Source organism: Pogona vitticeps, chromosome 4, assembly GCF_051106095.1.
Source record: "Pogona vitticeps strain Pit_001003342236 chromosome 4, PviZW2.1, whole genome shotgun sequence".
In the NCBI taxonomy this organism is placed as follows: domain Eukaryota; kingdom Metazoa; phylum Chordata; class Lepidosauria; order Squamata; family Agamidae; genus Pogona; species Pogona vitticeps.
In genome coordinates this window covers 97,082,238-97,105,430 of record NC_135786.1, presented here as the reverse complement: position 1 = coordinate 97,105,430, position 23,193 = coordinate 97,082,238, and the positions used below count along the sequence as shown (strand labels likewise).

General features: G+C 43.1%; 1 protein-coding gene across 1 annotated transcript in view; it reads right to left on the bottom strand.

Moving 5' to 3' along the window:
- The window catches only part of SLC30A7 (solute carrier family 30 member 7), a 50,891-nt gene that overhangs the window by 9,870 nt on the left and 17,828 nt on the right, over positions 1-23,193 (bottom strand). Inside the window, exons 7-8 of the mRNA XM_020788729.3 lie at positions 23,048-23,098; positions 20,451-20,586 (exon numbers count right to left, since the gene is read on the bottom strand). Of these exons, the coding sequence (XP_020644388.3) occupies positions 20,451-20,586; positions 23,048-23,098 (187 nt within the window). The remainder of the gene's footprint in view (positions 1-20,450; positions 20,587-23,047; positions 23,099-23,193) is intronic.

Sequence of the window (23,193 nt, the reverse complement as noted above, 5' to 3'; positions counted from 1 at the left end):
AACATCCTTTTACAGTTATAACAGCTTTTAAACGTGAAGCATAGCTTGACACAAGTGTCTTGCAGCGATCTACGGGTATCTTCGCCCATTCTTCATGGGCAAAAGCCTCCAGTTCAGTCAAATTCTTAGGCTTGCCCACTGCAACTGCTTTCTTTAAGTCCCACCAGAGGTTCTCAATCGGATTTAAGTCTGGTGACTGCGATGGCCACTCCAAAATGTTCCAGCCTGCAACCATGCTCTAGTGGACTTGGAGGTATGCTTGGGATCATTGTCCTGTTGAAAGGTCCAACGTCTCCCAAGCCTCAGGTGTGTGACGGACTGCATCACATTTTCATCCAATATCTCCTGGTACTGAAGAGAATTCATGGTACCTTGTACACGCTGAAGCTTCCCTGTACCTGCAGAAGCAAAACAGCCCCAAAGCATTATTGACCCTCCGCCATGCTTCACAGTAGGCAAGGTGTTCTTTTCGTCATATGCCTTGTTCTTCCTCCTCCAAACATAGCGTTGATCCATGGGCCCAAACAGTTCTAATTTTGTTTCATCAGTCCACAGAACACTATCCCACAACTTTTGTGGTTTGCCCACATGACTTTTGGCATACTGCAGTCGACTCTTCTTATTCTTGGGAGACAGCAAGGGGGTGCGCCTGGGGGTTCTGGCATGGAGACCTTCATTACGCAGTGTGCGCCTTATTGTCTGAGCTGAAACTTCTATACCCACATCTGACAAATCTTTTTTCAGTTCCTCAGCAGTCACACGGGGACTTTTCACCACTCTATGCTTTAGGTAGCGCACAGCAGTCGAAGTCAGCATCTTCTTTCTTCCACAACCAGGTAGCATTTCAACAGTGCCCTTTGCCTTGAATTTGCGAATGATGCTTCCTATGGTGTCTCTTGGTATGTTTAACTTCTTTGCAATCTTCTTATAGCCATTGCCCTCCCTGTGAAGACAAATCACCTCTTCTCTTGTCTTCCTGGACCATTCTCTTGACTTCACCATGTTTGTAACCACACCAGTAAATGTCTAGAAGGAGCTGAGTATCACAGTCATTTTAAAGCTGCCTAATTGGTGCTTATTATGCTTGACTGGTGCTCGGTGACATCCACAGGTGTTTTCAATACCTGATCGAAAACACCTGAATGAACCTCTCTTCTTCAGAGTGGTAGTCTTTAAGGGGTTGAATAATTGTGGCAATGAAGAAACCACAAAAGAAACATTTACTACTGTATTACATAAACAATTGATGTTATTTTAGTTGCATTTGGTTCTTTAAAACATCCTTGTAGGATTTCATTCTGAATACAATTCCAAATGTACACTATAGTCCCTAAACCCCTTTACAGCATTGGGGGCTGAATAATTTTGAACACAACTGTACTCTTGAATTGCTGTTTATGTGTTTTGCTGTTCATTTTGGATATTTTTATGAGGGAATGCCACATGTAAATTTAAAGTACTAACAACAACTCCACATTGTCTCAAAGGAGAAGATAAACTGCTTGCTATTTGGCCAACAAATGCCTATGCTGACTTCTTAACTTGCTGCTGAGATCTACGCTGATTGAGTTACACCAGTGAGTGTAACTAAGAGGATTCTGGCTGGTGAAATGTTATGTAGATATTGACTTACCATTCAGCAATTGAAGCAGTTAGTTTACTGGGGCCTGCAACTGGACTCAGGCCAGAAGATACAGAGGGCACAATCCAAGGACAAAAGAGAAAGTTCACTGCCCTTCCCCACAGAGGAACCATAATGAATTTGCTTTGATCCCATACTATCGGATTTTGCATTTGCACCTCTTTATTCTGTCCTCATTCAAAGTGATTGAACATCATTACACTGAACAGGCTATAACAAAATGCCAGTGAGCCAAATCAAAATGTGGGGAATGGAAGTTAATCACCTATACTTCTGGAGGTGGGCATTGCTCCTCTTGGATTTTGCTTTTCTGGTGGTCCGCCACCATACAATCTGAAGAAATGGCTTCATTTGTTCAGATTGCATTAAGACAGAGGGAGAAATCACACTGCACAGTACTAAAGACTTCTTTTTTTTCCATTTTTCTCTCTGAAAAGCTTGGAAAATTTTCCTGCTTGTCCAACCAAAGTTTCTAAGACCTTAGACATCTCTCAAAGTCATATAAATAATGGCCATATCCTAACTGACTTTTATTTCTTTTGTTTTTCATTAGTCATAAGAACACAGTAGCATTGCAAAGTTTTTTTTAAAGCCAGTGTGCATTTCAACTTCTCATTTCTATTTTTAGTTTTTGCTCTAAATTGCAGTAAACAACAGCAAGAAATAGTGTCCGCCCCTCCTTGAGCAGAGTTAGTAAAATCTGTATACAGTATGTATGCTGCACAGAGGATTAGAGACAAGCAACGCTGAGCCAATAACAGGAGTATTAATCTGGACAAAGGAAACAAGCAGGAACTATATTTTACCCAAATAGCAGTCTCCACACTACAATAATTAAGACAAATGACAAGCAGGATCCTGGTTTGCAAATCTCAGCCTGGCAATTCAGAAAAAACACATTAAATGCCAATTTCCAATCAAATAGGAAGCAGGGGATTGCCAGGCGTGAGATAATTGGCCTAACTTTTTATTCATGTAGCAACAAATAATCATCTGGCATAACATCCTAGCTAATTCATTGCAATCACCCATAAATCATGCCTTGGAACTCAGGCTTGGCTATCACTTTTGCCTTTTGTATTGTTTGGCCTTTTGGCCTTACACAAATTACATGTATATCCATTTATGCTATCCTGTAGCAGGTGCACAGGCAGCATCCTTCACGACCAAGGAGAAGAGAAAAAATTGACTGTACTACGGGAATAGCGATAAAAAGCTGGCTTGAAGAACAAAAATGCTTTTGGGAGGCCCCACAGAAATAAGGCACAGTGACTCAAAGCAGTTCCACAAGACCTACTTAGTTACTCCTTACACTATTTAGAATAGCTAACTGTGTTCTTATTTATTTATTGATTGATTGATTGATTGATTGATTGATTGATTGATTGATTTGATTTATTTGATTTATTTGATTTATATCCCGCCCATCTGGTCTGGTCGACCACTCTGGGCGGGATATGAACTAAAAGGCACTGAAAGTATAGCATCTATATTTCCTAAGAGCCCTGCACTCTTGTATAATTACAATCACACAAGATGCAAATGGAGATGCGCTTCTTGGCTCTCTTGCCTCTAGGATAGTGGTCCCCAACCTTTTTAATGCCAGGGACCGTTTTTGTTGAAGACCATTCTTCCAAGGACCGGTGGGGTGGCTGCCGCTGCCATCGTCATCTGTGAATGGGGCGTGGGGGGGCGTCCATGCGTGGGGGTACTTGAGGCTAAACATCAAGTATGGAAAGTACGCCATATATTGCTGCAAGCAAACCTCTGAGTAGCAGAAATTAAAAACAATGATGGCAAGTCCCAGCACCCAATCTGGCTTAATATGTAGGGAGTTTGTTTTAGAATCATAAGACCCAGAGGAGGATTGGTGTCTTAAGGAAATAAATAAGAACCTGCTTTTAAAAGAGGAAAGACACTTAAAGAGAGGAGAAACGAGGCTGGAATTGCCACCTTTGTTATGCTAGTTCTCTTCACCGCCAGCTTTCTGTGCCTCCGGCAAAGATTAGGCTGCTGAAAAGTTTATCTTTTCCTAAGGCTCCACAAGCGTTGCTAGTAAGGCTGCTTGAATCTCCTCTCCTGGACATGCCAGGCTTTTTGACAAAAAGTATAAGCAGAAATTAGCTGCTCTGGTTCATTTAACAACTAAACAACAACAACAAATGAGCACAAAGCCTGTGTATCTTAACAGGCTGACATGCCCGGAGGCATTTGGTAAGGGAGCCCCCACCAGAACCAGTGGGAAATGGGCCATGGCTGGAGGGGGGGGGAGGAAGCGGGCAGCGGCTGAGGGAAAGATTCAGATGGCTGGGAAGAAAGAGGGAGTGTCTGACTTCAGGAACAAGGGAGAATCTCAGACCCTCTTCAGCTCCAAAATAACAGCAGGGACTATGAGCCCCCCCCCCCGGGTGCTTCCCCCTTCTCCTTCGCCTTGAGCATCCTCAGTTTGGGGAGTAAGGGAAGTGCTGGCTCACCCTTCCGCACTTCTTCCTCACAAAGAAAGGCTGCCACTTGTTTGCTTGTTCTCCCTCCCCGCCAACCAAGTCCCACCCACTAACAATGCTCCACCATTCAAAGAGGAGGAGAAGGAAAGCAGTGTCTTTTTGTTTTGGGACCTTCAAGTTTCCGGCAGACCGCTCTCTCTCTCGCCTGCACAAGTGCCGCGCTGCCATTCGTGCATGCGCACGACCGCGCGCACAGGCTCAAACAGCATTTGCAGGGGTGAGTGCATGCAGGGGTCGGGGTCAGAGGTCTATCTTTGTGGCCCGGTTGGCCTCAGGCCACGGACCAGCACCGGGCCGGGGACCGGGGGTTGATCACCTCTGTTCTAGGACACCCCTGCTACCAGCCACAACGCCCCCCAGGCAAAAGAAGGCAAATACCTGCAGCAGGATGCAGAGTCTGCTGATTTGTATAGACCCCACCCTCCAATTCAGAACAAAAAGAGGCTGGATGAATACAGCAGGCTGCCTGCTGGAGATACTTGTTCAATAAGTGGAAGATGCTGAGGTCAAGAAGAGAAGCATGCTGGACAGGCACAGCTAACACATTCCTGCTCTGTTCTCAACAAAATGCAATATTTGCAATGACTGTGGCACCAAGCCATAGATTGAGCTCGTACCACTATGAGTGCTGATCTGAATAGGACAAAAGATATTCAGACTTGGTCATTATTTCAGCCATGAAAAGAAGAAGTGAAAGATTATGGACAAAAACCACAGTCACTGCATCCAAACCACAATCAAAATGTTAAAGAGCGTCAGCAATTTACGTGTTGTCAAAAAACAACTGCCGCCACCACCTGTTTGCACATTGAAATAACCCAAACCCATGCTGCATCTATGCTGGCTGGACAGCTCAGTGAGTGAGGTACCTGACCACAGAGACAGAAGTTGGGAGTTCAATTCCCCACTCTTCTGGGGAACAGCCAGCCTGTGTGGCCTTGGGAAAGCTCTACAGTCCCAGGATGCCTCCAGAAGAAGGGAAGGATAAACCACTCTTGAGTATTCTCTACCTAGAAAACCCTGAAAAGTTTAGCCATAAGTCAGAATTGACTTGACGGCGTACAATAAAAAACAGTAAAATAATCCATCAACAGTTAGTTAAGCATTGACACCTGAATGTTAATATGATTCCAGCAAAAGAAAGCAACAAAAAAACTATTGCAAATATTGGAAAAACCACATAGGTTTAGTATTATCAGTCAATACAAGTTTTCAAAATCTCAGATGTAAAACCCTAAATTCCACTGATATAACATTACTGGGAACTATTTAAGCTGAATGATTTCTAATGCCCCTAAACTGACAGAATCTGATTTCAATTATACATTCATCTGTCACTACTCCCCCACCCTATCTGCAAATAAAGAGAAGGGCAGAGAAAGTGCAGACATAAGATTTACATTTAAATGCTTCCTGCCCACTCTGGACGGTACAATAGTTATCACACTGCACTACACGTAAGTAAAAAAATTGGGAGACCATCTACTCTGCTTAATAATTTACCATAAAAATCACTTTCCACTGGGAATGCAGGCATCTTGGAAGTGGTTGCTACTACTGAGCTGTATCATTTAAGTATGTAACTTTCTTTCACCTTTTTTTGCAATCAACACTGTCAAAAGAATGCAGATTTCTGTAATTTTCAAACCATTTTTGGAAAAGGGTGAGGGACCTTGTTTATGACAGCCAGATTTCCCCCTCTTTATAAACACCATTTTGAAGAAACCCTTAATTTCATCTACTGATGTGTTTTTGGTTGAGACCTTTACATTTTCTTTGTTTACTGTAATCTATTTGGTTCTATGATCAGCTATAACATTCTTGATACTATACAGGTGTGGTTCTGTAATTTTTAGAGTGAGGTGTTTAGATCGACATAACTTTATGAAGCATTAGAAAACTTCGTACTTAGAAAAGGTATCAGCAACTGTGCCCTCCAGATGTTTTGCAAACCCCATAATCTTTCCAAATCAACCACGCTGGCTATGGTCCCTCAGAGCTGTAGACCAAACACCCTAAGGGAGATTGCTGCTCAACCTGTTTTAAAACCAAGTCCTGCACTAGAACAAGAAATTATCTCACTGTTTTCTGGCCCTATAACACTAAGCAGCTTGACACAACCTTCGTAATCAAAATAAAGGAAGTCTGTGGAGTCATAGGGTAATTTCAAGAAGGTAAATGCCAGCTTACACACCTTTTGTGGTAATGAATAGATCATGTGATTCAAGAACTTCAGTTTACGTATCTGTTCTATATGCATACAAGACTGTGATTGGGTTCTTTTCCTGAAGAGGGCGGACCAAGGGAATCGGCGGGAATAATAGCCGGAGTCGATGTAACAGTCAAAAACGGATTGGTTTTATTAACTTTAACATCAGATAACTCTGGACCGAATGGGTCCGGCAACTCTTCGTCTGTTAGCAAGTTATACTTCTTGGGTTTAGTCCCAGGCGCCACATCTTTATGTTTCATTGTTTCCTCACCCCAAAACGAACGGTTGCGTTCGGGTTCGCGACCGACGCAGTCAGAACTGAGCAGGTAGTCCTGCAACAGGGATGGACCACGGTCGACCCCTCCAATCTGGGTAGGTAAGGGCTGACACCACCAGGGGTTGCCTTGTCCATCGTAGGGCGAAAAGCCATACCCCCTCCCGGTTTCCATCCCTCTTTGGACTCACGGACTCCCGCCTGACTCAACTCTTTAGGCAGAGGCAGCAAGCCGTCTTCTTTCATCAGGTTAGGAAAGTTCTTAACCAGAGTCGCGATTCTTTCCCTCTCTGCTCCTGTCTCTCTCGTTTGGGTGCCCTTTTCCTCCTTTTCTCTGTCTGTTTCCCTCTCTTCCTTCCCCTCCTTTATAACCTCATCCCATCTCCACTCGCTCGACTCCTCCCCCCAGTCTCTCGTCCTCTCCGCTAGGAACACCTCTATGGCTTTATTGACGCCCCCTTCTTCCTCATCTAGTTTTATCAATTCTCCCACAGCGCATCCTCCGCCTCCTTCTTCTGTTGACACTCGTGAGGACGGCTCACTTTCCTTCCTTCGCTCACACGCCCCCCCTGAGGAGTGGGCCGTCCTCTCTTCGGTTTGCTGTAGCATCTCTCCCTGTCGGGAAAAGTAATCCGCATTAGCATGGGCACTTCCCTTACGATATTTCACTGTGAAGGTAAATGGTTGTAAACTTAGGTACCACCTGGTCAACCTGGGATTCACATCCTTCATCCTGTTTAACCATTGTAATGGGGCATGGTCTGTGATGAGCGTAAAGGGTGCTCCTAACAAGTAATACCTTAAAGCCTGTATAGCCCATTTAACCGCAAAAGCCTCCTTCTCAATAGTTGAATACTTCTGCTCTCTAGGGGTAAGTTTCTTACTTAAATACATTACTGGAAATTCTACCTCGTCCTTCTCTTGTGATAACACTGCTCCCACTCCTCGGTCTGAAGCATCAGTCTGAACTATGAAAGGCCTGGAAAAATCTGGAGCATATCTACTGGGCAATTCAGCTAGTATCTGTTTCAATTCCTCAAAAGCTTCGGTCTCCTTTTCTCCCCAATGAACTATTTTTGCCTTCTTCTTTCTGGTCAAATCGCTTAGGGGAGCCGCAATATGGGCAAAGTTGGGAACGAACTGCCTGTAATAACCTGCTAGCCCTAAAAATCTCTGTACTTCCTTTTTTGTCCTGGGCACGGGCCAGGCAGTCACTTGGTCGATTTTGTCTGACACCGGTTGTATTCTACCTTGTTTTACTTGAAACCCCAAGAATTTCACCCCTCTACGCGCCACTTTGCACTTGGTCGGATTAACTTTCAGATGAGCCTCCTGCAACACCTGTAGCACCTTCTCCAGATGCTCTAAATGCTCCTCCCAGCTTTTACTATATATGAGTATGTCATCAATATAAGCTCCGGCAAAATCTTTTACGGGGGCTAACACTTTATCCATCAGTCGTTGAAACGTCGCCGCTGCCCCATGCAACCCGAAGGGCATACGCGAGAATTGGTAAAGGCCCTTAGGTGTTACAAACGCTGTCTTTTCTTTATCTTCTGGCCTCAAGGGTATCTGCCAATATCCCTTGGTCAGGTCTAATGAGGTGAGGTACTCCGCCCCTCCCAACCGTTCTAGTAAGTCATCAATTCTTGGCATCGGGTAAGCATCGAATTTGGACACTTCATTTAACCTGCGATAATCGATGCACAACCTGACACTCCCATCTGGTTTTGGTACCACTACCGGGTAACTCCTCCAAGGGCTATAAGATGGCTCAATCACGCCCAGCTGCAGCATCTCTTCTATCTCTTTATTAATAGTCTCCCTCAGGTGTCTAGGCCAGCTCCTACTTCCTGATCTGACTATGACCTGTGGTTGTGTGTTGATTGCATGTTCGACTAACGTGGTGTTACCCGGTTTTCCTGAGAAAACTTCCTTGTATCGGTGTTCTATCTCTCTCATCTGCCTCTCTTGCTCCGCAGTTAACTCTTCTCCCAAATCTAATTCTACTCCTTGACGCAAAAAATCCTTCGTTTCCGGGCCAAATTCTTCGTCCTTTACTTCCCCCCATAATGCTTCTCTCTCCTTCCACTCCTTTAACAAATTTACATGAAAGATGCCTTTCTTTTTAACTTTGTCAGGCATCCAGATCTCATAATCCACTTCTCCTATCTTTCTCAACACCTTATAAGGCCCTTGCCAAGTGGCGAATAGCTTTGATGAAGCTGCTGGCATCAATAACAAAACCTTTTGTCCCGGTTCGAATTGTCTTGCTTTAACTTTGGCGTCATATCTCCGTTTCTGCCCTTCTTGGGCCTTTCCTAAATTTTCCCTCGCCAAGGAGGCTACTAACTTCAAATGTTCTCTCATCTCTATGACATGTTTAACGTTTGTTTGTACCTCATCTCTCCCACTCTCCCATTTCTCTTTGACCAAATCTAGTATACCTCTGGGGTTCCAACCATACATCATCTCGAAAGGCGTAAATCCCGTGGATGCCTGTGGAACTTCCCTCACTGCGAACATTAATGGCGCTACTAGCAGGTGCCACCTTTTCGGTTTCTCCATCACTAACTTCCTCAGCATCCCTTTAAGTGTTTTATTAAATCTCTCCACTAATCCATTAGTCTGAGGATGATAGACTGCTGTATGGAGGGGTTTTACTCCCAATAATCCCCACATTTCCTTCAAGGTTTGTCCCATGAAGTTGGTGCCTTGATCTGTCAAGATTTCCTTTGGAAAGCCCAGCCGGGTAAAGACTTGTAACAATTCCCGAGCTAACACCTTAGATGTTGTGGACCGCAAGGGCACCGCTTCTGGATACCTGGTAGCATAGTCTATAATAACCAGAATGTGTGTGTGGCCCCCCGCCGACTTGAGAAGGGGCCCCACAATGTCCACCCCTATTCTCTGGAAGGGCTGATCCACTAGGGGCATGGGTACTAAGGGAGCTCCTGGTCTGGGTTTGGCTTGAGTTTTCTGGCACTCTGGGCATGTCTGACAATAGCTTTCTATTTCTTTCCCCATTCCTGGCCACCAAAACCGTTGTTCAATCCTGGGTTTCATCTTATCATATGCTAGATGCCCCGCCATAGGAATATCATGGGCCAAATGTAAAATCGCCATACGCCATTTCTGTGGAACCACCAACCTCCTTTCCCCTTTTTCTGTCACATTATACAATAGCCCATTGTCCAAAATCATCCCCTCTTTTCCCCCAGCTACTTCGCCCACCTCACGCGCGGTTCGCAGGTGTTCTTGTAGCGTGGCGTCATCTTGTTGCAACATACGCATGTGGTCGCGTGTTGTCTCCTGCAAGAAATCATCTCCCACTTCAATTTTAACACAGTCTCCTTGCATCACTTCTTTACATTCGGCTAATGTTCTATCACCCACCCAGTCTCTTCCCAACAACATTTCTCTCGAAAGTCCTGGAACAATCCCCACTTTCATTTTCCGTTTCTCCTCTCCAACTTTAACTTCGGCCCACGTCGTCTTATAGGTCTTAGAGTCTCCGTGTATGCACTTCACTGTAAACCCTTCTTCCACCCCTTCTAATTTTATGTCCCGTACCAAGGTTCTGCCGCATCCTGTATCAATTAGCGCCTGTTTCTTCTCCCCATTCACCCATGCAACCACCTCCCAACCTACTTGTTTCCCAGATTTCTCTTGGGTATTATTCGATCCGCCTACCCAAGAGCAGTCTGTCCCAGGGCAATCCCGACGCACGTGGCCCGGGGTCCCGCAGCCGTAACACACAAGCCCCCCAAACACGCGGTCGTCCACTGTAACTGGGCGCACCGGCTTCGGCCCCATAGGTTCGAAGGGGCGCCCGCGAGGACGAGCTCCTCCTGGCACGTCCATCCCTCTCTTCACTCCGCCGCCTTGTGCCTGCGTCCCCGCCTTCTCACGAGGTCTCCCGCGTTCCCCTGAGAAGGCGGGACCTTCTTTGATTGCTTCTTCTGAGGCGCAATAGTCTTCGATCAGCTTGATGGCTTCTTCCAACTGCTTCGGGTTATTCTTCTGCACCCACCCTTTCAGATTCCCGCTCAAAGTCGTCACCAAATGTTCCAACACAAACGCCTCCATGACTTGTTCTTTAGATTTGTCTTCTGGTTTAATCCATCTAGTCATGTTAGCTTTCATTCTTTGCACTAAGGTTCGTGGATGCACCCCAGGTTTCCACTTAAGCTCCCTGAACCTTTTCCTGTACGCTTCCTCCGTCAAATTAAGAGTCCTTAGAATCGCTGTCTTTACGGATTCGTATTGTGCGGCTTCTTGGGGGCTCAGGGTGTCTACCACTTCTTGCAATAGTCCCGTTAAGCAAGGTACCAATATTAAAGTCCATTGTTCTTTAGGCCACCCTGCAGCCACCGCTACGCGCTCAAATGTATGTAGATACGCCTCCGGATCATCGCTAGCACTCATTTTTTGTATCCTGATGGGGGCAGGGCCGGCCACTAGACCATTCTTTATAAACACATTGTTCTTTGGGGTTCTTTCATCGTCCATCCCCAGCTTCATCATGTGTCTGGTAACCAACATTTGCTGTTCCGTCAAACTTTCAATCATCTTCTCTTGCCTCTCTATGGTCTTCAACATCCTCGTCATTTCTTCCCTGCCTCCCCATTGGTCCGCCCCACGTTGGGCGCCACTGTGATTGGGTTCTTTTCCTGAAGAGGGCGGACCAAGGGAATCGGCGGGAATAATAGCCGGAGTCGATGTAACAGTCAAAAACGGATTGGTTTTATTAACTTTAACATCAGATAACTCTGGACCGAATGGGTCCGGCAACTCTTCGTCTGTTAGCAAGTTATACTTCTTGGGTTTAGTCCCAGGCGCCACATCTTTATGTTTCATTGTTTCCTCACCCCAAAACGAACGGTTGCGTTCGGGTTCGCGACCGACGCAGTCAGAACTGAGCAGGTAGTCCTGCAACAGGGATGGACCACGGTCGACCCCTCCAATCTGGGTAGGTAAGGGCTGACACCACCAGGGGTTGCCTTGTCCATCGTAGGGCGAAAAGCCATACCCCCTCCCGGTTTCCATCCCTCTTTGGACTCACGGACTCCCGCCTGACTCAACTCTTTAGGCAGAGGCAGCAAGCCGTCTTCTTTCATCAGGTTAGGAAAGTTCTTAACCAGAGTCGCGATTCTTTCCCTCTCTGCTCCTGTCTCTCTCGTTTGGGTGCCCTTTTCCTCCTTTTCTCTGTCTGTTTCCCTCTCTTCCTTCCCCTCCTTTATAACCTCATCCCATCTCCACTCGCTCGACTCCTCCCCCCAGTCTCTCGTCCTCTCCGCTAGGAACACCTCTATGGCTTTATTGACGCCCCCTTCTTCCTCATCTAGTTTTATCAATTCTCCCACAGCGCATCCTCCGCCTCCTTCTTCTGTTGACACTCGTGAGGACGGCTCACTTTCCTTCCTTCGCTCACAAAGACTCATTTGCCCACTGTTAACGTTAGCATAGTGAGAATACAGTATTGTCTATGTGTTGCGCAAGAAGGTCAGGCTCCCTTCCTAAGAAGCAGCATGATTGGAACAACTTCATTTTACAGCAATGACTCTGCACTTTATAAAAACAGAACTTGTTATGAAAATGTAGTTATGCTGACATTTAACTTTTAAGATAGTGATATACAGGTCAACAGAAGCAACGTAGTTCTCATTGGCTTTAGACATCAGAGGTTCAATTCAAGACACAAGAGATATGATATGCATTAGAAATCTCTGAAAGCTAACTGGGTGAATGCAGTTGAGTGTGAGCTATTTTCTTGCAGAGACTCCAACCACAGCATTTGCTTCCAAGGGCAAGTGAACTGGCCCACAGCCAAATTTGGCTTTTCTCTAGCTCTCTCTCTCTCTCTCTCTCTATCCACTCCTGTCTTCTCCCAGCAGTTAATTGTCTCTGTGTATTGTATGGTATTGAGTGGCATCTTATCTCTAAACTATGCCACTTTTACAGCAATATTTTCCAGGCCAAAGAAAAATAAAATATCACATGATCTTGAAAATACACTGTTTTTCTTCCCTACCCTAAGAGAATATTAAGGACTTATCTGAGCTAAATATGACAATAGGTAACAAGAAGGCCCCAAGAATCCACATGAAAGCAACATTTTTGCATACATATACTTTTCTAATAAGAACTTCCATGTCACATCTTCCTAGCAGTACGTTTCTCTCTCTCCTACATCAAGGTGTTGACACAGAATAGTTTTTGTGACGAATAAACTAACAATATTGTTAAATCACTCTTTCTCCCCTTCTTAAATATATATTCAAAACTGGTTTCCAGCCTCACGTTCTCAAGAGTAACAAATATTATCCACCATTTCAGAGAATGAGATACAAGATTAATTTTGTTCCTGTTTCAACAGCCCACAGCTAATTTATATTTGAAAGGAAGTTGGCACTTCAGATACAGTGGTGCCTCGCTTAGCGACGTTAATCCGTTCCGGAAAAAAAGTCGCTAAGCGATTTAATTGCTAAGCGATTTTTTAAAGCCCATAGAAACGCATTAAAATGCATTTAATGCGTTCCTATGGGCTTAAAAACTTACCTTTCAGCGAAACTCCTCCATAGCACCACCATTTTCGCTGCCTCTTAAGTGAGGCAAAACAGCAGGCGGCCATTTTGTTTTTCCAGCGGCCATTTTGAAACTGCCGATCAGCTGTTAAAAAGGGTTGCTTTGCCATGATCGCTTCCCCGCGATCATCGCAAAGCGAATTTTCCCCATAGGGACCATCGCTAAGCAGTCGTTTTTGCGATGGCAAAAAGTCCATCACTAAGCAATTTCGTCGCTCAATGGAGCGATCGCTAAGCGAGGCACCACTGTATTCTCTACAGCCAATATCAAATGCAGTAGGAAGAAACCTATTAAAACTTCACAGGCACAAACACATATAGAAAAGATCTAAACAGAAAGAATCATCCTATTGCCTGCATCACAAAAGGAATGCCTGATTTATTTGAAATACAGTATTTTCCCTGCATATTAATATCCAATGCTTGTTAAAGGAAAAAACAAAAACTGGGTATTAATATATTAAGCATAAAACAACCCCCTAATTTTGACCCTTGCTGGAGATGGAGGAGCAGTTAATGGGCAACTGCTCCTCCACCTCCATCTCCTGCTGCTGCCTCCAGCTCACGTGGCTGCCTTGTCCCCTGACCTGAGACAATCAGTGCAGGTGGTCATCCGCCGGCAGCAGCAGGAAGAGGCGCCTGAGCACATGAGAGTGCTCGTTTGCCTCTGCCTTCTGCTGTGTGAGCCCAGTCAGTCCCACTGGAGGAGGTGATAGGGCGGGTGGGAGAGGTAGTAGCAAGGGGCCCCTGAGCGCATGTGACTGCTCCTTTGCCTCTGCCTCCTACTCCCTCCGCCACCAGAGAGGACAAGGCAGACGTGAGCTGGAGGTGAGGCCCATCAGTCCCACTGGAGGAGATGATCGGGCAGGCGAGGGAAGCAGAAGCAAGAGGCACCCAAGCACGCGTGACTGCTCCTTCACCTCTGTCTCCACTTCCTCCTGCTGCTGCCTCAGAGGGGACAAGCCCTGAGCTCTGGAAGAGGCAATTGGGCAGCAGTGCCAGCAAGAGGTGCCCGAGCATGCGTACAACTGCCTCCTGTGTATTAAACGACCCTCAATTTTTCCTCTAATTATTTTAGGGGAAAGTGTCATTTTATACACGGAAAAATACTGTACGTTTTTAATATCATCTGCATCCATTTCCACTTACTGCAAAACATGAACTCCAGTTTTTTGAGTTCTTTTAACAAATTATCCTGAAGATCCATGTATTTTTCTAGTGCCAAAAAGTTAAATGAACCCTATATATACTGGCACTTGCCACAAGCAATGGTCCTTGGAACTACATGTCAGCCCAATAAGCCAGAATTGTGTACAGTCACGGCCAAAATTATTGGCACCCTTGCAATTCTGTCAGAAAATGCAACCCTTCTCTCAGAAAATTGTTGCAGTTGCATATGTTTTCGTACTCACATGTTCATTTCTTTGGTTTGCACTGGAACAACACAAAAACACAAAGAAAAGTCAAATCTGATAAAATCCCACACAAAAACCCAAAAATGCACGGGTCAAAATTACTGGCACCCTTAACGTAATATTTGGTAGCAATTTTCCCTTTGGAAAAAATAACTGAAAACAATAGCTTCTCGTAACCATGAATGAGTTTCTTACACCTCTCTACTGGAATTCTGGACCACTCTTCTTTTGCAAACTGCTCCAGGGCCTTCAGATTTGAAGGATGCCTTCTGCCAACTGCTGTTCTGAGATCTCTCCACAGGTGTTCCATGGGATTCAGATCTGGACTCATCGTGGGCCATTTCAGAACTCTCCAGCGCTTTATAACCATTTCTGAGTGCTTTTTGAAGTGTGTTTCCGGTCATTGTCTTGCTGAAAGACCCATGACCTCTTGTGAAGACACAGCTTTCTGACACTGGCCACTACATTGTGCCCAAAATTCTTTGGTAATCATCAGATTTCATGATACCATTCACACAGTCAATGCATCCAGTGCCAGAAACAGCAAGGAACCCCAAAACATCTTTGAACCTCCCCCATGTTTGACTGTAGGGACTGTGTTCTTTTCTTTGAGTGCCTCATTTCTTTTTCTCTAAACAGTGCCATGATGTCCTTGACCAAAAAGCTCTACTTTTGTCCTCCCAGATGGACTGTGGTTTTGTCACATAAGTTTTGGCATACTCCAGTCTTGCTTTTTTATGCCTTTGTGTCAGCAGTGGTGTCCTCCTGGGTCTCCTACCATAGCATCCCTTTTCATTCAGATGGCGACAGATAGTGCGAGCTGACACTGTTGTACCCTGTGTCTGCAGATCAGCTTTAATTTTTTGGGAAGTTAATCTGGGTTCTGTATCCACCATTCAAACAACCCTTCGTTGTAATTTTTCAGTAATTTTGCTCTTCCGTCCACATGCAGGGAGGTTAGCTACAGTGCCATGGGCTGTAAATCTCTTGCTGATATTGCACACAGTGGACACAGGACCATTAGGATCTCTGGAGATGGACTTGTAGCCTTGAGATTGTCAATGGTTTTCCATAGTTTTTTCTCTCAAATCCACAGACAACTCTTTACGCTTCATTCTTTTCTCCACGCTGAGTGTCACACAAAGGTTGAGTCAACTTTTCTCCATCTTAACTGGTTGCAAGTGTGATTACTATATTGCCCACACTTCTTACTTGCAACAAGTTTGTCTAAATACAGTGGTGCCTCGCATTGCAATGTTAATTCGTTCCGCAAAAATCGCTGCAGAACGAAAACGTCGCAATGCGGGGGGGGGAAGTCCATAGAAACGCATTGAAACCCCTTCAATGCGTTCCTATGGGCTGGAAACTCACCGTTCAGTGAAGATCCTCCATAGCGCGGCCATTTTCGGTGGCTGTAGAGCGAGGAATCTGTCCCAGAAAACAGCAGGCGGCCATTTTGTTTACCCGGCGGCCATTTTGAAACTGCCGATCAGCTGTTTTAAAGTTGTCGCTTTGCGATGCTCGGTTCCAGAAGCAGGGAACCAATCATCGCAAAGCGAAATTTCCCCCATAGGGAACATTGCAAAGCGATCGCTTTTGCGATCGCAAAAAATGCATCACAAAGCGATTTCATCACTAAATGGAGCGATCGCTATGCGAAGCATCACTGTACAAATTAAAGGAGCATCACATGCTTGAAAAGCAATGATTTCTTACAATTTAGATAGGGTGCCTATAATTTTGGCCAGTGCATTTTTGGGTATCTGTTTGGGATTGTAACAAATTTGACTTTTCTTCTCTGTGTTTTTGCAAACACAAGAAAATGCAAACCAAAGAAATGAATATGTGAGTATGAAAACATTTGCAACTGCAACAATTTTCTGAGAGAAGGGTTGCATTTTCTGACAGAACTGCAAGGGTGCCAATATTTTTGGCCATGACTGTATATCTGCTCTCCGTGTGTATGCCAAACCGTCATACCTATATATTAAATGCCATTTGTATTAGGGCTGACACTCATAAAGGCCAATGAATGTAGGCCTGAAATCTGCAATATTTTTTTAAAAAAACTGAAATATACACTTTGCACAGTGCTATGAACGTGGATCCTAGAGAAACATAACATCCAGAGAACAGATGCTGGGTAGGCCACAGTTGATTAATGCCATTCAACTCCCCTGAATAGATGCAGCCTGCAAAGATTTGCTTATAGTCAAGACAACTTAACCAGAAATATGTGCTCCTATATTGTTTTAATTTAAAAAAGTTACTAATCCTACAAACACCACTAGTGAGGTCATGACTAGGGATGGGACTTCTGTATTTACTCAAAAGGAAGAGGGGAAATAAGAGGTTCCCTTTTTTGCTTTTATTCTTTTATTGATCTGTATGAGAGAAGTCCTAAACATGATCGATTCATAATAATGAAAGTGGGATACATAAAAGTTTCATTTTTTTCCTATTTCCTCCTTCTCATGCAACGTATTTTTCTCCGTTTGTCTGGCAAATCACTTGATAATTTTTCCACCCAATAGCATCATGTCCAGGAGGAGTGGACATTCTCCTGGATATGATGCTATTGGATGTCCAGGAGGAGTGGAAATTCTCAGTCTACGATTTGGCATACCAAAGGTGGGCAGGGGAGCCTCATGGCATAGCAGTTAAACTGCAGTACTGCAGAGACTACTCACAACCTGAGTTCGATCCCAGGTTCAGGGAGCCAGTTTGAGGTTGACACAACCTTCTATTCTTCCAAGCTCACTGAGCAAGGGGCAATGTGTAGCCTGAATAATTAAACTGCAAGCCACTCAGAGAAAACTTTAAGCATTATGTGGCAATATATAAGCAGCACACTTTATTTTACTTTAGAAGGGCGTGGAACCCAAGGAAAACTTGCTCTTTGCTTAGTTGTTCCCTGTGGAATTATTGTGCTGCTGAGCTCCTGGCCCCCTCCACCTTGGATTGCATCTACCTTTATTGTGAATCCTTCCCCCCCCCTTTTTTTTGTGTGTCTTGATTTTTGGGGGGAATTTCCCCCTCAATTGGATTTTTTAAAGATATTTTTTATTCCCCCTTTCCCCCACCCCTGATTTCTTTGGGGATTTTTCCTCTCTTTTGGTCCTTTCCTTCTTCGATTACTGTAGCTTCCTGCCTGATCTGCCTGCTGGACAAGAGGAGAAGGAATGAAGTGCTCATGGTGGTAGTGATGGGGAATCTCCCTATACAGTATTCTAGTAATTTTATTTGATCTGACTTTGACTAGCGGTTGGGTGAAGGAGGTTGCCTTTGTTTTTGAGAGAGGGAGCTTTTATTTTGCTCTCCATTCCCCTATGTGTGTGAAAGGGGCATCTCCAATGTTTTGTTTGACTGGTATTCAAATGTTGTTATTTAATTAATTTGTTTCAAGGGCCATCAAGTCACTTCCAACATATGGCAACCCTATGAATTTACTGTGCATTTATTCTGCTTTTCCTAGACTGTTTTGTCTGGTGTTGATTGTACTGTTGCCCTATTTTGAAGTAGCTTGATCTTCTGTTGCCTCTGTCTTTTTGGGAGTAGTTTTTATGGCTTCTTTAGAGCTTTTTTTGATTGTGCAAACCTCTAGTCATGACATAGAGCTCAACATTTCTCATAGGAAAAACATTTTTATAATAGAAATCAATGAAATATTAAAATACACACATAAAATATAATGTTGTATAACATTAAGTTACGTACTTAACACTAATCATGGGCCATTTTAGACTTCTTCCCATTTTAACATACACCATCATGATGTAGTTGAAATAGTACATGAATCCACATGACATGAGCTTGGCCTGCTGATTCAGCTAAATTTAAAAAATGAAGGCCAAGACTTATTCCAGCACTAAGAAAAAGCTGTTAGCATTTCAATAAGCATAAAGCTTAATATCCAAGCTTACTAACTACTGTGGCATACTTATTTGAAGATATCACTAGGATCAAAACACATCAAGGAAGTGCTTCTCAAAAACTGAAGTACTGATGGATTAGGAAAGTTTGAAGAGCACATTACACCAGTGGTCCCCCAACCTGAGGGGGGGAGGGGTCTGTGGGGGGGCAGGGTACCCTCGTGCTCACGTGCATGCGTAAAGGGGCGTGGGCCGCAAGTGGCCCCCGCGCACACACGTGCACACATGCGCAAAGGGGCTGTGCGGGTGGGCGTGCAGGGGGGAGGGTGTGAAGGAGGGCGGAAGATCTGGGTCCCTGACCCAGTCCAGCCAAAACCACAGACTGGCACCGGGCCGCGGACAGAGGGTTGGGGACACAAAGGAGGTGGCTGCAGCCAGTGGTGGCGCTTCAGTAGGCAGATCGGGAGCAATTGGTGCTGGCAGCAGAGGGGTCTTGAGGCACCTCCGTGCCAGGATTCCCCCTTCTGCCACCACTTCCAGCTCCAGGTCCACACTTCTGGTTTCAGGTTCTCCGGGTCCGCCGCTGCCACAATACTGGTGGCAGCAGACCACCCACTGTTTTTTTCCCCCCTCATGTTTGGGCACGCGAGCCCAAAAAGGTTCACCACCATTGTTATAGTGTATACTTTTCCAATCATTTTTAATTTTAAAAAATCACCATTAGCAGACAAATGAAATGGCCAGAGTTCTGGCTCTGACTTAAATGTTCAAAATAATCTACTACTAATTCCTCTCTGATTCTACTCCCTATTTTACATGAGATACATGAGATCTGGGAATAGGAAATGTTAACAAGCAGTTTTCATGATTACCAAGATGCCTCTAGTGCCCTCTTTTTCAGGCATGCGTCTGGGTAACTACTGCAATTCTGCAAAAGCAAATGTCCGTTACATAATGTCTTCAGAGCTCTCTTTATTACTGCCGTAAGACCAGAATGCTGCAATACCAGAATCACATAGTTACCTAAAATACCTTTTCAATAACAGAGAAACCTGTAGGCTACATCATCAATTCTTATTTACAGCAATTTCTAAGAATAATATAATACTAACACTTCAAGACTCCTCTAACTCAGATATCCATGCCATGTGGAATGCTTTAAGTTATGGGATATCAACAGGGGTTGTGATCCCCAAGGGGGTCACAAAGTGTTTTCAGAGGGGTACAAGGCTTCTTTTTAGTTGCAATCATTTTTATAGGACATTTCACCATGAAGGTTTTAATCACTTATTTTTGCTCAGATGCAAATATAACCATCACATTAAATATTAGGTTAGAGTTATATTTTGAAAAATCTATTTCTGATGTGTTTTCATTGAAAATATCTTTTTATGTAAATGTGGCGGGGAGCACAAGTTACTTGGCTGTTATAAAAGTGGGTAATCGCTTGGAAAAGGTTGGGAAACACTGCTTTAAGTAAACATAAGAAATTCTACTCCAAAAAACGGGGAGAGAAGAAACTTTAGCAGTTAAATATGGGTATGAAGCAGCTTCATCTATGACACATTTGGCAGCTTAGCTTGGTGAAGACTGTGTTGTGTGCCAGCAGGCTAGCCTCCATTGAATTTCAGGCCATTCTGCTCCATTTAGTAGTACAGTACATTGCTTATATAAACCACACAAAACAGAGAGAAGATGTTTCACAATGTGGGTCAGAAAAGCTATTTTACAAGATTAATATTCACAAAATTACATGTACATGCAAGATTGGCTACTGACAGGAGAAAGTTTCCTTTAGATATGAAACCAAACCAGAACAAGATAGGAAAAGACAACAAAGAATAAAGATAGCTGTTGCTGTAGTTATAGCAACTGACAATGAAGACTGTGATAACTGTTATGATTCCCAAATCTTAAAAAGTGATTAACCACTACAGTGCTTACCTTATTCCTATGAGTAGAGCTATCAGCATTGAACAAACAGGGTCAGCTATCATTAAACCATAGTTCTGCATTAGTAATGCAGATATGATTACACCAACACTCCCAAGTGTATCAGCAACAATATGTAGAAATACACCTACAAGAAAATACATGTCAGATAAGAACAAGCATTAAAATTATGCCTATTTAACATGAAATTTTAGCAATAGCTTAAATAACAGCTGACACTTAAGATAGCAGCAGAGACCAGTTTATTCTAGTGGACATTGACAACAGTATTTGCAGAACCATTTGGTATGCCAGTTATTTGTCATTTCTTGTGTGCAGCATGGAATCCACAACAGCATATCTCCCTTTTTTAAACTGTAAAGGTAAGCATCAGAAACTTTGGGCCCCAATTAGCTGAATCTGCAAGATTTGTTAAGATATATACTAGTACTGCTATGCTGTCCTGTTAACAATGACAAAAATTACTTTTTTGTAATTAGCTCCCATGATATTAAAAATTATGTTAAAATGCAAAAATATAACAAAATAGAAATCCTGTATACCCAAAATCTCTCCCTACATGGCTAAATACCAGATTTCCAAACACGGAATCATTGGAGCGTCTAATTTTACAGAACCTCAGGTTTTTGAGAAATAATTTATTTTGCAAATTAATACATTTACCACAGCATTCCCTGAGACACAATAAATACGCTATCTGTAGTACCAAGTAGCAAAATAAAAATCTATTACTAGCTGAATACAAAGAAAGCTTTAAACAGTTTAACATCTGTACACTCATATATGTTGCTGCAAATATTTTTCCAGTACCAGATGAAATTCCTTTCCATAATTACTTGTTCTTGCACACTGCACAAATCTGGGCATTTGTCAAGCCAATCCAGTTTAAGAGGGTATTTCGCAGATATCCAAAATCCAAGTTTATGGATTTCTCTACTGATAGTTGAGAGTATAATTGTCAATCAGGCATCAAAAGACAGGAACTAAAAGAATCGTAAAAGCTTCCCTATACTGCCTTTTTTATAATTTAAGTGGAGAAAATTAGAGGTTTCCAACCTTCAATAAAAATCATTTTTCCTACATGAGCAGGCTAGACGTCAACAATAACTAAAGGTAGAGTTCTAGTTTCTGGGCAGCATATGTCCAAGCATAAAAAGAGCATTTGGCACCCTCTGCAGGCATATGATGAAAAAGCAGAAAAATCATCTCATAAGGCTATAAATATCCAAGTATTTTAGATATTTCAAAATCAAAGTGGTTTATATTTCTGCTATTAGAATTACAATCCAGTACATTTTCTTCTTTACAAAAAGAATATAAGTATTAATACTATAAAGAGCTAACTTTTTGATATGTTTAATAAATCATCATTTTTACTCAACTTCTGTACAGCTGAAATTTTGTATCAAGACAGAAGTTGGCATATCTATTCACCTATTGGAAAAATCTGATCACTAATTACTTCTCTCTTAACCTCCCAAAAATATGCCTGCCTCTCAAGGATGTTGAATAACAACTTTTTTGAAAATTCCTGATTTTTGGATGAACTGCTACAATCACTAGAAAGAGATTCCACACCAGGAAAAGCGTATGAAAGCAAAACATTTACAAGATTTGAGCAGGACAGGCATTCCAGCTTCCAGTTTATTAAGATTTAGAAATAACTGGTCCATCTCTTGCTTCCTTTCTGAAAATCATACAGATTCTGAACTTTCCAATAAAGCTGACCAGTTTAATATATAACCCTTTATGTTTGTCACACTGGTCTAGTGCGTCTTTGAGAGAAACTATATGATAGTAGTTCTCGTATTCTTCAGAGTGCTCCAATGTGAGCCTTTACACTATGGATGCACATCTCTTTCAGCTCAAAGAACCACATACAAATACATATGTGCAAATCCATAGCAATTTGGACATTTTCTTGCCAAGCAAATAGAACAGAACTCAAGTCTATGCAAGCCTACTCAGAAAGAAGCCCTGGTGCAACACTTTCCAGGCAAGCAAAGTGTATCCCATGGGCCACTATCCTACTGATCTTCCAATAGGAAGAAAAAACACTGCTAAACAGAAGTACACAATTTGTGCAAACACCACCATTGAGCAAGCAGTGGCATCCAGAAAATAAAATGTTCCTTCTATTTGTTAAATGGTAAGAACCTGCATTGCTACGCTGGCTGGAACTTCCCCTGAGCAAAAATTCTACTTTTTTTATAGGATTTGTTCGTATGCATCTCAGAATGCAAAAATCAGCTTACTTGTCTTATTGCTTTGATGGTATACTAACAGTATAGTAAAAAAAAGTTCTACGTTAACAGCATCACTAGCTTGTGAGCATGAACATTTTAGCTAGGCAAGGTCTTCAGAACCTAAAAGCTTCAGGCCTGTGCGAAATGTTTTCCTTATTAGCAGAACTTACGTGCTAAGTAAATTATTAGGTAAAAACAAGAGGAAATCATTGGTTTTCCCATCCTAACTAACATCAATAAAAACTTTATATAAAGCTTTTTTTTCTAGGTTCAATTTTTGTTTTTACTGTTTCATTTCAGCACAATTTGAAATTCAACAGTATTTCTTCATTCATACCACACCTTCTAAAATCTGTTTGCTGGATCCTGCAGCTGTTTCAATGGAGTGGTCATCTGTAAGGATAGAAGAGAAAAGCTGTTTTATCTTCCAAATGTTTATAAGCTTTCATTTAGCCCACAAGGTATTTTTAAGGGATCATACAACCTTC